The sequence below is a fragment of the Cetorhinus maximus genome, chromosome 7 (genome assembly GCF_964194155.1).
Source record: "Cetorhinus maximus chromosome 7, sCetMax3.hap1.1, whole genome shotgun sequence".
Taxonomy (NCBI): domain Eukaryota; kingdom Metazoa; phylum Chordata; class Chondrichthyes; order Lamniformes; family Cetorhinidae; genus Cetorhinus; species Cetorhinus maximus.
In genome coordinates this window covers 43,973,460-43,989,063 of record NC_135885.1, presented here as the reverse complement: position 1 = coordinate 43,989,063, position 15,604 = coordinate 43,973,460, and the positions used below count along the sequence as shown (strand labels likewise).

The window sequence follows — 15,604 nt, the reverse complement described above, 5'->3', positions numbered from 1 at the left end:
GTGACAGGACAGGTGGACAAGGTGGTCAAAAACGCATATGGAATGCTCTCCTTTATTGGGTGAGGTATTGAATACAAAAGCAGGGATGTAATACTGGAACTGTATAAAACGCTGGTTAGGCCACAGCTGGAATTGTGTGTACAGTTCTGGTCACCACATTTCAGGAAGGAAATAACTGCTTCGGAGAGGAGGTTTTCAAGAATGTTGCCAGGGCTTGAAAAATGCAGCTATGAGGAGAGATTGGATAGGCTAGGGTTATTTCCCTGAGAACAGAGGAGGCTAAGGGGTGACTTAATTGAGGGGCCTAGATAGGGTAGACAGGAAAGTCTTGTTTCCCCTAGCTGAGAGGCCAATTACAAGGGGGCATAGATTTGAGGTGATTGGTGGAAGGATTAGAGGGGACATGAGGAAAAACCTTTTCACCCAGAGGGTGGTGGGCATCTGGAATTCACTACCTAAGTTGGTGGTTGAGGCCGAAATGTTCAACTCATTTAAAAGGTATCTGGACCTGCATCTGAAGTGCTGTAACCTGCAAGACTACGAACTAGGTGCTGGAAAGTGGGATTAAAATGAGCGGCTAGTTTCTTTTTTCTCTTTTTGGCAGGTGCAGACACGATGGGCTGAATGGCCTCTTTCTGCATCGTAATTTTCTATGGTTCTATGGACTGATAATCTTAAATTGGTCGTTAGTGTAATTCTTAGCACACTTGCGATTGTTCAGCAAATGTTGCCCAATTGCAGAATCACATCTAACGTTAAGACATTATGTTCTGAGTTTGGCAAGCACTGTCTGGTTGAGGACAGTCAGTACTATGCCTATTGCGAACAGCCAAAGGGACGTGCTGTTTGGTATGATCCACCAGTCTTTTGGATATATGGCCTAGCACCACACCGGCACTGTAATTCAAATGCCACAGTACACATTTGTGAGGTGGGCAGAATGCCTTTTTGGCTTGATGGTAGCATCTGGTTTGTGGAAAACACCACTTGTGTTGCCACTGCATGGTAGCAGCACGAAACGGCTAGCTTCACCTGTTGCTCAAAGTGAGCTGTGTATTGCACATAATCACAAATGGGCCTAAGGCCACCACTTTCGGACCTGCAAAGTGCCCAGTGTACCTCAAATTACACTGGAAGGGTAAAATATCTCAGAAATTCAAGTAACAGTGAAGCTAGCCATTTCACAATGCTACTATGAAGTGGCAACATGTATGGTGTTTTCCACTCACAGAATGCTACCATCAAGACAAAAGCCACACAAGTGAGTAATATGGTACATGAATTTCAGTGCTGGTGTGATGCCAGATATGTAGGCCATATGTTCCAACGACTGGTGGGTCATTTCAAACAGCACGTCCCTTCAGCTGTTCGCAATCGGCAGATTACTGACCATACTCAGCCAATCTGTGCTTGCAAAACTCAGAACATAAAGTCTAACATTAGATGTGATTCCACAATTGAGCAGCATTTGCTGAATAGCCCAGCTGTGCTAAGAATTAGCCTAACAGCCAATTTAAGATTATCAGTTGGGCTCGCAATGTAGCTCACTTACACTTGCTAGAAGCTACATATATTGATATGTAGGGGCCTGTCCTCTGCAGACAAAAGGAATATATCCAAACATTGCACCTTTTTGAATAAACAAAAGCACTAGGGACAATAGCTCCCTGGTGCATTCGCCATGGCAATGCCTCAGCCAATCAGAGCCAACCTGCCACTCAGTCAGCACCCCTATTCTCATGCAGTTTAAATTGCTGTTCCCTTTGAAATTTGGCACTCTTGCATCTATCCTGATGTGTGCAAGACAAAAAGCTTTGACAGCATGTCTCTTTTTTTCAGCATTATACAGATATTCAAGTTTATTTCATATAAGCAATTACATTATTTTGCACAGAATGGAAGTGAGACAAATGGAGAATGGAAATTTAATAGTCTGTGACTTATAATTTGCCCATGTACATTTTGCTACAATAAAGGCATGGTTTATTGCAGTCACAGGCCACTGACGTCAATTCCTACCACTGAAAACAGCTAACTCAGCACAGACCAAGATCAAGGGCTTCAAGTTTGCGTGACTTACACTACACAGTACAATATATATTCACTGAGCTATCAAAAAGAACAGCACTCACTTCTAGATCTAAAGTTAATTAACAAGCAAGAAAGCATTTTAAACTTAATATGCTTACTCACTTTTCCCCATATGAATAGATTTTCTTTACTAATCTCTAATTTCATTCTTTCACTTAGCATTCATGCAGTTAAATGTTATAACACAGTTAAAAATAAATGACAGTTTTTTTTTCACAGCTTCAAAAGTTTAAACAACACTGCACTCTGCTGGATATAATTCAAATAACACTTTCTTTTTACACGGACATTACAACATGAAAGCAAGCCATTTGTCGCAGCCAATCCAGGTGGGTCCAGATCCATCACACAACCAGTCATCCTAACTTGCATGTTCTGTTTTCTATACTTCACTATTTCCTACTCTTTCAAACATTTATCTAGCCTATAATTAAAAATTCACCTACTTCAATCACCAACTGTGATAGTGAATGCCAGCCTCAGACACTGATGTTTCTCCTGCACTTTGTCCTAAATTTCATACATTTAATCTTAGATCCACATTTCCTAGTCCTATACACCTCAACCACTGGAAAGTCTGTTTTTTTTTTATCCACTGTTGTCCTACCCCTTCATAATTTTAAACACCTCTGTTGTATCATGTCTTAACCTACTCTTTCAAATGCGAACAGTTCTAATTTTTTCAAGTCTTTCTTTATGTTTGAATTTCCCCCAAACACAGGCAGCATCACAATAAATCTTCCTTAATGCCCTTTCTTAACATGATGTTTTTAAGGTTTTGTGAACCTGTACCTCCAAATCATTCCGCTCTTTCACATTACTCAATTTCTCTACCACCATACACCCCCAAGATTAATTGTTTTATTTTAGTCAAAATGTACGATGCCACATTTACTAACAGTAAATTCTATTGATTGCTTTTTTTGTCTATTCCACCACATTATTAAACCTCTTTGCAGATTCTTTTGCTCTTCAAAATGATTTACTATGCTTCCTTTCTCAGCATCGCCTGTAATTTTAGATACAACTTCTGGAGCTTCAAACTTCTTTAATATAAAAATTCAGTAGAAAAGGGAATGGTGCCACAGGACTGATGGAAGTTAAAGCGGTTTCTATACTGAAAAAAGGAGTTAGAACAAGTCCAGGGAACAACAGACCAGTTAGCTTAACGTCAATGGTAGGAACAAAAGTGAAATCTCTGCTCTCAGATGGAATAGTAAAACATCTGGAAACGAAAACTATAACAGTGTAGCAGGCTAGGATTAAAAAGGGAGGGTCATGTTTGACCAACCTTGATTATTAAAAAAAAAGTAATAGAGAAAGTGAAAAAGGGTATTGCAGTATAGGTATGTATTTGAATTTTCAAAAGTTTTTCTAATAAGTAGACTCATGACTAAGGCGTGTGGAATCTGGGGACAAGTAGCCGAATGCACGGTAAGCTGGCTACAGAACAGAAAGCAGAAAGTAGAAGCTGACAGAGGTGGGAAGTGGTATTCCACAAGGTTTGGTGTTAGGACCACTGTTCTGTACCATTTATCATAAATGATTTGGACTCAGGAATTGAAAGTACAACTTAAAAATTTGGGGTTATAGTTAATATAGGGGAGTGCGACAAAATACAGGACTGCATTAATAAGCTTGCAGAATAGCATACAATTGGCAAATTAATTTTAATACAGACAAGTGTGAAGTGATGCCTTTTGGTAGCAAGAATATATAGGCCACATAATCCTTCCCGTGTTTAGACTCTTATTTTGCAAGGTGTAAAGAAATCCTGGGATACAGATACAGAAATCACTTAAAGTAACGTTGCAGGTTAAGGAGTCCATGAAACAAAATCAGAAAAGCACAAGGATTTATTTCTGGAGAGATACAATTGAAAAGCAGAAGAGTTATGTTAAACATGTAAAGAACCTTGGTTAGATGTAATAAAAAGGATATAAGGGCACCAGAGAAAGTGCAAGATTTACTCGGATGATACCAGAACTGAAATGTTATAACTATTAGGAAAGATTGAACGAGCTGGGACTCTTTAATTTAGGAAAAAGGAGGTTGAAGGGGGAACCTAAAAGAAATCCTGTCTGGCCCTCTATTTGCCACAACATTTCTGCAGCTAGTGATTTGCTGAACTGCACCCTCACTTCCACCTTGGATGCCAAAGTCCCTACTAAAGTCATTACTGTTTTTCACCTTGGCTGTTCCCCAGCACAGCCCTCATATCCATTTCCTTAAGTCCAAGGGACGCAGTCTTGGATGGATATATCAGACAACTGATTTAACACCAGATCTGGCTGGCTAACGGAGCATTTTTTGGTCTCCTCTTACCTGTGCTAAAACTGTTCACTATCCCAGGATCATCCTGAAATGCAAAGATAACCCATAGCTTCTTTTCTCCACTGCAAACCATCTTTGTAAATCCCTCCCCTGGCTCCTTCACCCTGACCTCCAAAAATAAGTGCAAGGAGCTCATGGACTTCTTCATCACCACAATTAAAGTTCTTCTACCAGCTGTCTCTCTTCTACCAGCCCACCAGGTCAAACTTCTCCTAAACAGCTCCCCTGCCATAGCCTTAAACTCATATCCTCCTCTAGTTTCTCTCCTATTTACCCTTATGCTCTCTCCAAGCTACTCTTGTCCATGAGACCCACTTCCCTGCTCCTTCAACCCCAATCCCTCTGAACTAACCACCCAACATTGCTTCCTGGTCCCATGTTAGCTGATACTGTTAACAGTTCTGTCTCTTCAGGTACTGTGCCTCTCTCCTTCTATCACCAATATTCCCTTTAAAATGTATTTGCTGTGGGCAATCCATCTTTTTAACGTGTGATCCTGTTAAATGTTTTTGTGCAACAATACAGATGTGTTATTTATCCCGGAACAAGGTCTGTGCAATATCTGTCAGGCTACTGCATAGCCATGCAAACAAACTATCCCTTCTCTAATGTCCTATCCCCACCAAATCCTTGAATGAATTGTCACCTCCCAAATCTGTGCCCACCTTTCTTTGAACTCTGTGTTTGAATCCCTCCAATCAGCTTTTCACCCCTGTCACAGTACTGAAGTGTCTCTTATCAAAGTCACAAATAACACCTTATGTGATTGTGACAGATCTAAACTATCCCTCTTTGTCCTTATCGACCTCTCTGCAGCCTTTGACTTGACTGACCATACCATCCTCCTCGAGGTGGATGGAACTGATCTCACCTGTTTCCATTCTCAACTATCTAATTGTGGTCAGAATGTCACCTATAATGGCTTCTCTTCCTACTCCTGTGCCATTAACCCCCAAAGATATATCCTTGGCCCCCTCCTATACCTCATCGAAATGTTGCCCTTCGGCTACACCATCTGAAAACATGGAATTAGTTTTCACATTTTCGCTGATGACACCAGGCCTAAGTCACCACCACCTCGCTTGACCACTGTTACTAAATTATCAGTCTGCTTATCCAGCATCAGTGCAGGATGAGCAGAAATCTACTCCAATTAGGTATTGGGAAGACCAAAGTCATTGTCTTTGGTCCGCACTGAGAACTCTATTTCCTTGATACCAAATCCATTGCTCTCCCGAGCAATTTCTGATGGCGAATCTGCCTCAGTTCATCTGCTACTGACACCCTCATCCATATCTTTGTTATCTCTAGACTTGACTATTGTAACACACTCCTGGCAGGCTCCCAAATTCTATCTAGATTAGAGGTCAGCCATAATTCTGCTGCCCATGCTCTTATTCACACCAAGTCCCATTCACCTATCATTCTTTTGGTCACTGATCTACACTGCCTCCTAGTTAACTTCAACTTTTTCACTCTTGTTTTCAATTCCCTCCATAGTCTCACCCCTCCCTATCTGTGTAATCTTCTCCAGCCCTACAACTCTTGAGATATCCACACTCATCTAATTTTGGCCTCCTGAGCTTCCCCGATTTTTACTGCTTCACCATTGTTGGCTGTGCCTTGAGCTACTTAGGCCCTAAGCGCTGGAATTCCCTCCCTAAACCTCTCTGACTCTCTACATCTCTTCCTTCCTTTAAGATGTTTCTTAAAACCTAGCTTTTTGACCAAGTTAAAGTCACTATATCATTACAAGCTGTTGTTGTTTCTTTGTCCTCAAACCAAGGGTTTGTTCAGGTAGTCATAAAGAAGATGCTTCACCTTGTGGGAGAAACCAAAACTATGAGCTACAAGATATGCACTAATAAATCTAACAAAGGAATACAGAAGAAACTTTTTTATCCAGAGTGGTTAGTATGTGAAACTGGCCACTGCAGGGTGTAGTTGAGGTGACCAGCATAGGTGCATTTAGGGGAAGCTAGATAAATTTGAGTGAGAAAGCACAAGGTTAGGCTGATAGGGTTAGATGGAGAATGTGGAAGGAGGTTCATGTGGAGTATAAACACTGGCATGTTTTTTTTCTCTGATGCACATTCCATGCAATCAAAATATTCTTTGTGTCTATGCTACACACATTACCAACCCAATGAAATGTAGTAGTAAGCTCTGACAGAACAATTAATTTAAAATTTATATTGTCCTCTCTAAAAAAGAAAATCTCCCTCCTTTAAGTAACCTTCATTCCTCAATCAAGAAGACAATCAACCAAATTTCCCTCAGGCCTTTCATCCTCATACACTGTTGCTGCCATTCAGTGGCACTGGCAAGTGAAGCTGGCTCAAACTAAAAATTAACTTATCGACATTTCTTCAGCACATCTATAGCTGGAAGATCCAATAAAAATTAATCAGCAAATTCACTTTTGGGTTTTAGCCAGTGAAGTGAGATCTACACTTTAATTGGGACACAGCTGAAGGGTCAGGACAGTATCTCTCTCCTTCCCAGTGCATTAGTACTGAGGCTCTGTCCACAACTGTGGCACATGTAACACAGCAGTAATCAGATCTCACCTTTTCTATGAGTTCATAGCATTCCTCCAGCTTGGTGGTTCTCTGCTGAAGAGCTATGCTGGCTTTGTTATAAATCTGTGTCCACTGCTTGTAGTCGTCCAGTTCCACATCGGTGTACGCAAAACACAATGTCCTTAAACCTGAAAAGAAATAAAACCATTTCAACACTAAATACTAAACTATCAGTTAAGGAGATAATTTTGTGCAGTGAACCTAACCTAACTCAATTTGAGACACAGAAGGCGGAATTTTTCATCTGTGTCAGATGCAAAAATGGAGACTGGAGGGCTGGAAATTGGCACGCAACTCTCCAATGCCAGTTTCCCTGCATGTTCCCACCTCCAGCCCATTTTAGAAGTAAATAGTTGGGGGTGAGCATGGAGGCACAGCTACCTGTCTGAAAACAGCTGGAAGTCAATTAAGGCTCTAAAGGGTCTAATAAGGACACTGGGAGACGACGATAACAACTTGAATTTTCCAGTCGGCAGTCGAAGTCCGTGCACAGCCAAATCCTTGCCAACGCATGCAGGCGGCAACCCCCAATCCTGTGGCCACCTCTGTTAGATGGCCAAATTCATCTTTGTTATAAAGTCTGCAAAAGGTGGCTTCATCTCGAGGCACCCACTTTCTCTTACTACCTTTAATGGCGGGACTATTGATCTCTCAGGGTTGGAGAGCCAGCTGTTCAAAAATCACATCGGGCCTCCAACACTGAAATGGTCTTAACCCCAAAACAAAATCCTGCCCAGAGAGTAAATTAAATTATTTTACTAAGGGGAAGAGAGAGCAAAAACAACTAACCTAAAAGACAGTGCGTGAGCAATATAAAAGGCTAGAGCAAATATGGGAGAACACGTACACAAAAAGAAGTGCAAGGGAAAACTGTTTTAAAAAAATCTGTCATCATCCAACTGCTAGGCTTTTGTTTCAGCAGTTAACAGTGCTCTTTAACTAACCAGCAACAGTTCAATGACTGATGTGCCATAAAGCAAGCGAGAGGGTGGGAGGGGCAGGAGGGAGAAATTATCTTTGTTTATTTAAAACAAATCAGCTCTTCCTTCCACTCATTTCTGAGCTTGCTCCTGCACACTCTCTCTCACTCACATTTTTTTTCTCACTTCAATAATTACTTTCTCCTTCTTATTGGGCAGCATCTTGTGCCCTCCCCTGTGTCGAGTTTGGTGGTGGGGGTCATTTACTCAGGCAGGTGGGGACTCAGTCACCTTTCCACCTCCATCCTGATTAAGTCTGTGACAGGAAGGCCAGTGGAGGCCTTCTTGCCCCGCTGCCAATTGAGGCCCTTAAGTGGGCAATTAATGCCCACTTTAGGGCCTCATCCTGTCGCAGCTGGCATTAATCCAGCAGCAGGGAGGCGTTTATCAGCAGGAAGCACAACAGGAAAGCCCTGCTGTGTTTGTTTGCTCCCTCCGGATGGTGGAGGGGTTGGTCTCTTGTTCAATGGCGCTCAGTGCCTGATTGAGAGACCGGGCATCAGGAACGGGGGAGCCTGCAGAGAGCCAGCCCTCTGCCCTTGCTGATGACCCTCACCATCCCACTCCCTCACACCCACCCCACAATACCCATCTCCCATCCTCACGCCATCACTCGCCTGGTGGCCTGGGTTCCTCCATGATTCAAGGCCTTGGCTGGACACTATACTGGCAGCTGCCACTGTCTCCCTGGTGGCGCTGCTAAGCACAGAAGAGCTGCCTGCCTCTGACTGGCTGGTTGCTCTCAGCAGGTGAGATTTCCACTCCTGGGTGATTGATCCTGGGGGAAGGTCCACTGCTGCCTGTCAAGGCTGACTGGCACGAGTCGCAGTGGGCCTTCCTGAAAAAGAGGTGATGCGGGGCTCTCGCCAGCTCTCCAGCATGCAGCTGAAGCCCCTTGTGAAGTCAAAGAGAGTACATGAGCAACATAAAAGGCTAGAGCAAATATGGGAGAACACGTACACAAAAAAAAGTGCAAGGGAAAGCTGTTTTGGTTCCACAAGATTCTGACTGCTATGCTTGAATGCTTTGACTGGGAAAGCAGCATATGGCAGTTTCTCTCTCCTCTTTACTTCCTAGCTCATCATGTTATCCAAAAATGGATATAACTGAAGAAAAGAAGTCAGACAGACGTCTCCATTATGCAGCATTATTACCCGCTCATGCAAATTCACATTTGTGCAACAGGAATGTAAACAACCACACACATACTGCCCTCCCTCCAAAGGCTGCTCGCCTTTGTGTTTCCAAGAATTGTAAAAAATAAAGACTTGCATTTATATAGCACTTTTCACAACCGCCAGGCATCTCAAAGCACTTTACAGCCAATTAAGTACTTTCAGAGGTTTAGTCACTGTTGTAATATAGGAACCCACAAAAGTGTCAGGATAAGGGAGCCAGTTTCAGCTGCAGCATTTTAAGATCACATGATGAGCTGCAGCAACTTTCCAAGACTCCATCAACAGCACCTTCCAAACCCACCTTCACTACCACCTAGAAGAACAAAGGCAGCAGATACATGGAAACACCCACCACCTGCAAGTTCCCCTCCAAGTCACAAACCATCCTGAACTGAAACCATATCGCCATTCCTCCAGTGTCGCTGGATCAAAATTCTGGAACTCCCCATCAGCACTGTGGATGTGCCATGACATGAACTGCAGCAGTTCATGAAGACAGTGGCTAACCACCATCTTCCCAAGGGCATGAATGTATAAAAAAAAGCCATAAATTAATTTAAAAAAACGTTTTTTTGCAACACATAAGCACCTGAATTAAAAGGACACCATGTGCAAGCTGTTTAATCAGCAGGGGGTTCCAGTTCAGCTGCCTCATTGGTAACAACAAAATAATGCTTAATTTAACAGTCTCAAGGTTGTTTTCAGCAATTTCCTTATTGACCAGCAGTCTCAGGAACATTTAATATTCTAGATATTTGCCAAAATATAAAACATCTGTAACACTTAACAGAATTGCAATTTAGGAAGTTGAGATTCTGATAATGTAGAAACTGGTGTAATTGTAAATACTGACTCACCATATTGGGCAATAAAAGGAACCAACATTTAGTTTGTTGATCAGAGTAATTTTGCCACTATTTTATTCCATGGCTGGTTGTGGTCAAACGTTCATCTACATCAGAGTACATATTATTTCAGAGTTTTCTTACCTTCAGTAGCAAACTGTTCAAGGTGACTTAATGTCTGAGCTCTGTGTTTTGACAATTTAGCAAGTCTTTCAAAAATGGCATCATCCTGTTAAATAGCAAAACATTCATTTGTTTCATCTTTTAAGTATTTTACCTAAATTCTGTAGGAATGCAAGATGACCTGCTTTGAAAATGGGAACTATTATCTGGTATCCAGGGAATCTAACTGAAAACTGTTATCCATGCAGATGAAAAACTCAGATTGAGGGTTTGCATCGTCAAAAGTCAAATAATAAAGAAAAAATACTGTACAAATGGCAATTTCTGCCAATAAAAGACAATGGCACATTAATTGGTGCAGCTTTTAACAACTATAATGATAATTAACCAGGCAATCCCAATGTTCTGCTATGTAAGATGAAGGCGCATAGAAATATTTGACCTCTGACCTGTATGCATGCAAGTCTGCAGTCTATTTACTTTGTTTTTGAGTACTGGGATTCATTTGTTCTTTCAAGCTACATATAGAAAATTATACCGCTAATGGACAGGAACTCTCTGGCTCTCCATCAGGAAGAAAATAGTAACAATTAATCTAAGGTGATATTTTTAAAATTTGTTTTGTCCCTCTCTTCTGAAGTCACAGGTGGAATCTTGTGAAGTTCCCGGGAGGCAGGCGGGGGCACATAATTGTGCTGGAGGTCAAAAGTCAGTTTCACGACGGCGGGATGAATCTACAGGATTAAGTTGGCTGTGGAATGATGGCGGATCGAGCTTCCCGAGGCTAAGCTTAGGGAAACTCTTTTAATACATTTGTATGCCATGCATGCTAATTAAAAGGCAACCTCGCCAGAATTAAGTGTACTTTTCCAATTAACTCATCAGCAAATGAGAAACGCTTTCGTTCAGATACAGTGGCATGCAGCAGACAAGATAGTGATCCTGGTGGATTTGGAATGAGTAGGAACTGCTTTTTCTGCTATGGGGAGCTTTGCTCAACCATTAGTGAGGAGAAAATGATGACTGAGATTGGGAGACAGAGTAGGAGAGGGAGAGACAGAGAGAGGAAGGGGGAGAGAGAGAGAGGGGAAGGGGGAGAGAGAGTGAGAGAGAAAGAGAGAGAGAGAAAAAGAGAGAGAGGGAGGGAGGGGCTGAGACAGTGGAGGAAGAGACAGGAAGAAAGAGAGGGGAAGAGAGAGGGTAGCAGCTGCAGGGATCCAGGTGGTAGGTGGAGTCAGTAGTTGCAGTTCCCAAAACCTCCTCTCAGACAGCAAGAATAATGTCCCTGGCTTGAATTGCCTTTAAATGTGGCATCTGGACCTTAAACAGCACTGCTGAAACCCTGAAGCCCCAAGAATGGGGTCGGGAATCCTGGAATTGGGCCCCGGCTTACATTTTCACCCCTCAATAGAGTCTGGCTGAGTCTATGAAAATCCAGCCCTTAATCTCTCCTGTCCTCCACCCTATCAGGAACCTCCCCTTATGTTCTGTTCCCCATTCAGACACAATGGGCCAAATGGCCTTCTTCTGCACCATAACAATTCTGTGACTTCACTTGCTCAAAACCTATTACAGTTCTAAATTTTTCCTGTTCTGGTGAATGGTCATTGACTCTGTTTCTTTCTCCACAGTTGTTATCAGACCTGCTGAGTATTTCCAGCATTTTGGTGAGGTGAGTTACTCACTGCAGAATATCCAGCCTCTGACCTGCCCTTGTAGCCACAGTATTTATATGGTTATATGGCTCCAGTTCAGTTTCTGGTCAATGATAACCCCCAAGGCTGTTGATTGTGGGGGATTCAGTCATGGTAATGCCATTGACTGTCAAAGGGAGATGGTTAAATTCTCTCTTGTTGAAGACGGTCATTGCCTGGCACTTGTGTGGCTGGATTGTCACTTGCCACCTTTCAGCCCAAGCCTGATTGTCGCTGTATACGGATAGTTAGACATAGGACACCACCCTGAGGAATTCCTGCAGTGATGTTCCAAGACTGAGATGATTGGTCTCCAACAACCACTATATAGTTCCAAGTCGGATGGTGACTTTGGGCTAGGAATGACTCCAACCAGTGGCGAGTTTACCCCGATTCCCAATGACTTCAATTTGCCAGTGTTCCTTGATGCCACACTAGGTCAAATGCTGCCCTGATGTCACAGGAAGGCGTTCTCACCTCACCTCTGGAATTCAACTCCTTTGTCCATGTTTGGACCAAGACTGTAATGAGGTCAGGAGCTGACTGGCCCTGGCAGAACCCAAACTGAACAGCGGTGAGCAGGTTATTGCTGCACAAGTGCCGCTTGAGCGTGCTGTCGATTACCCCTTCCATCGCTTTGCTGATGATCAAAAGGAGGCTGATGGAGCGATAATTGGCTATATACACAGTATTTACACCACACACAAGTGCTTTGAATTCTCCATGAAAACAAAATGTGTTCAAATAAACACTATTTTAAAAAAACTAAATGGTAATCAGAGTTGGGTACAGCATTACAAATTTGTGCCATTTCTTTGCGTGGTCGAACAAGTTAAACAGAACACTTACTGCTCCTTTGCAATACAGTCGGATCTTTCCTGATGGCATCTTAACAATAACTGACATTCGTTTCCTGGCACTATTGGGTGGAAAAACAAAAGCAAATTCCCTTTACACAATTGTGAATAAAAATAGTATACACCAGCTGAGCCACATGATTCTGCTTTCTCAGAAAAATAACTGCTGCTCGTGATTGTGGATTACAAACTGATAAGGGTGATGTTACATTACAATTATTAATTTTTCACTATGCACATTATCAGCCTCAACTGCACAGAGCACACCACTGGTGTCTGTCCTCAAAAGAATAACCCAAAATATGGACACAATAAAAGTAAGCACAGAAAGTCTGCAGTTTCTACCTACAATAAGGATGTTATAAAGATGTATGAACGTATTCCAACTTTTGTTCCAAATGCTCAGTGTTACCAGAGATCATACAGGAGCAAAAATCACATTTCATAACAGACAAGGCTATCATGACAGTGCCAAAATTGAAAATATTAGAAATTTAAAGAACTGACCAGTTAAAAATGATCACTTAAAAGTTTAAGTTAAGCTACCTGGAAATATTTAAAAGCTCAAAATCTAACAAAGTTTAACTCACAAGCAGCCACAGGTCAATTTTGAGAAGGTTTGGCCTGCATTACCCTAATATTGTATTAAGAATCAGCCCCATTTCATTCTCTCAAACTGAGACTTGATCAAGGGCGTCCACTACAGAGTCTCATATATAAACAGGTAAAGAGAAATTAAGAACCATTATTTTCATAATTAACAGTTAAATTCAGATCTCAACAAATATCTTATACTCTTGGCCCAATCTGCACTATTTTTCCTACACAATGATTATCACACATAAAAGTAATTCATTGTATGAAGATATTGGATGCCATAATGAGGTACATTATAAATGCAATATTTTTTTCCATGTAGTTACTTCAATGTGACTGGTCATTGTGAGGTACTAAATGAGAGAAACACTACCTGGAAAATTCCAGAACATTAAGGAGTTTGTAGGTTTGCTCTTTTCCCATCTGGTAAATGAGAAATAAAAACAAATTATTTTTGTCTGGCTTGCAATTTTAACTTCTCAGATACATACTGGTGATTCTCAGTAAACCTTAGCAATCAAAACACACTCAACGCTTGGCAAAACAAATAATGCATTTTTAAATATTTCACGTAGATATTTCTCGAAAAATTGAAAACACAGTTCCTCAGTTCTTAAATAAATAGCAAATCTTGAAAATATATAAACATTTCATTGCGTGAAATAAAGTACCCCAATCAATAACTAGGGAACTTATGAACATAGACAGGAAAAGTCCAACTGATCCATCAAGCCTATCAAACCTACCCCATCCCAAAATGTTCAATGCACATGCACCATCAAACCCCACCCGCTCCAGCCATCCAACCTCCAGCAAAGACAATCAATAGTTTTACTTACAGCTTCTATAAATATAGAATCAGGCGTTCTTCCAGTGAAGACAAATCCAAACTTCCTTGCGGCTTTTACCAATGAGTTTTCATCTGCACAAAAGTACATCTGTCAGCAGCTGTGCAAATAAGCAGGTAGGATTACCACCATAATTAATAGTAAAAAAATCAATTGGTGATCTTTCCTGTATCTATCGCTAAGACTGTTACCTCCAACTGCAAAACATTGCATGCCTCCTCCCAGACTTCACCTTCACCTATATCCATTGTTTAATCATCTCTGCTGTCAGCCTTAGCTCAGTGTAGCAACATTGATCTCTGAGACAGAAGGTTGTGTTTAACATTCCCACTCCAGAGATGCAAGTACATAATCTAGGCTGATACTCCTGTGCAGTACTGAATGATAAAAACAAAAAACTGCGGATGCTGGAAATCCAAAACAAAAACAGAATTACCTGGAAAAACTCAGCAGGTCTGGCAGCATCGGCGGAGAAGAATAAAGTTGACGTTTCGAGTCCTCATGAAGGGTCATGAGGACTTGAAACGTCAACTTTATTCTTCTCCGCCGATGCTGCCAGACCTGCTGAGTTTTTCCAGGTAATTCAGTACTGAATGATTCCTGCACTATCAGAGGTTCTGTCTTTCAGGTGATTGTTAAACTGAGGTCCTGTCTGTCTGCCAGGTGCATGTAAATGTTCCAACAGCACTCTTCAAAATAAAACTGGGGTGTGTTCTGGGTGCCTTGGCAAATATTTATACCTCAACAAAAACCACCAAAAACAGATATCTGTTTATGGACCTCGCTCTGCATTAATTAGTCACTGTGTTGCTCTACATAACCACAGTTTGCTACAATACAAAAGTAATTAACTGACTTTAAAGTTTTTGGGCATCCTATGAACAAAGACTTTATAAACTGTGAGTTCTTTCTTTCACTAGACATGATCAATGTGCTCCATATTGACCTGCCCAAGCTCTAACTTCTACTGACTAGACTGGTTCAAAATTCCAACATTGATACCTTGCACTACAGTGCTCCACACCCTATCTCATTGACTTCCACTGTCTCCATCTCCATAGACTTCTGCAACATCCTCTAGTTTTATATTACTGTTTGAAGCCTACAAGCCACCAAAACTGTGTCTTTCTGTGCATTCCCTCTCCCTTCACTGATGGCAGTTTCCAGCTCTACCAGCCTTATTTTTTCCACAAATCCTCCTGCTTTGCTATCTTCCTCCATTACTCCCCTAAAACATTATCTCATCCTCCCTATTTTCTGCCTTCTCTCCTAACTTTTCAACTTTTGCTCCAAATCCATTTCCCCTCCAATGCACATTGAGTCATTTTCTATATTAAAGACACCAGATAAATACAATTTGTTGTAATTACATTGCAATAACCTCATGAATGAATGTGAACAACAAAATAGATAATTGAGAAGATAGGCTACACAGATTCCTATTTCTCATTAATTTGTTGCTCAATAAATCTGGT

At 41.5% G+C, this 15,604-nt stretch overlaps 1 protein-coding gene across 3 annotated transcripts in view; it reads right to left on the bottom strand.

The window, feature by feature from the left end:
* atp8a2 (ATPase phospholipid transporting 8A2) overlaps positions 1-15,604 on the bottom strand; it is a 624,855-nt gene that overhangs the window by 366,597 nt on the left and 242,654 nt on the right. For all 3 annotated transcript variants that reach the window (XM_078545400.1, XM_078545401.1, XM_078545402.1), the window contains 5 exons: positions 14,121-14,203; positions 13,655-13,704; positions 12,677-12,746; positions 10,155-10,239; positions 6,996-7,135 (listed from right to left, as the gene is read on the bottom strand). In XM_078545400.1, the coding sequence (XP_078401526.1) occupies positions 6,996-7,135; positions 10,155-10,239; positions 12,677-12,746; positions 13,655-13,704; positions 14,121-14,203 (428 nt within the window). The remainder of the gene's footprint in view (positions 1-6,995; positions 7,136-10,154; positions 10,240-12,676; positions 12,747-13,654; positions 13,705-14,120; positions 14,204-15,604) is intronic.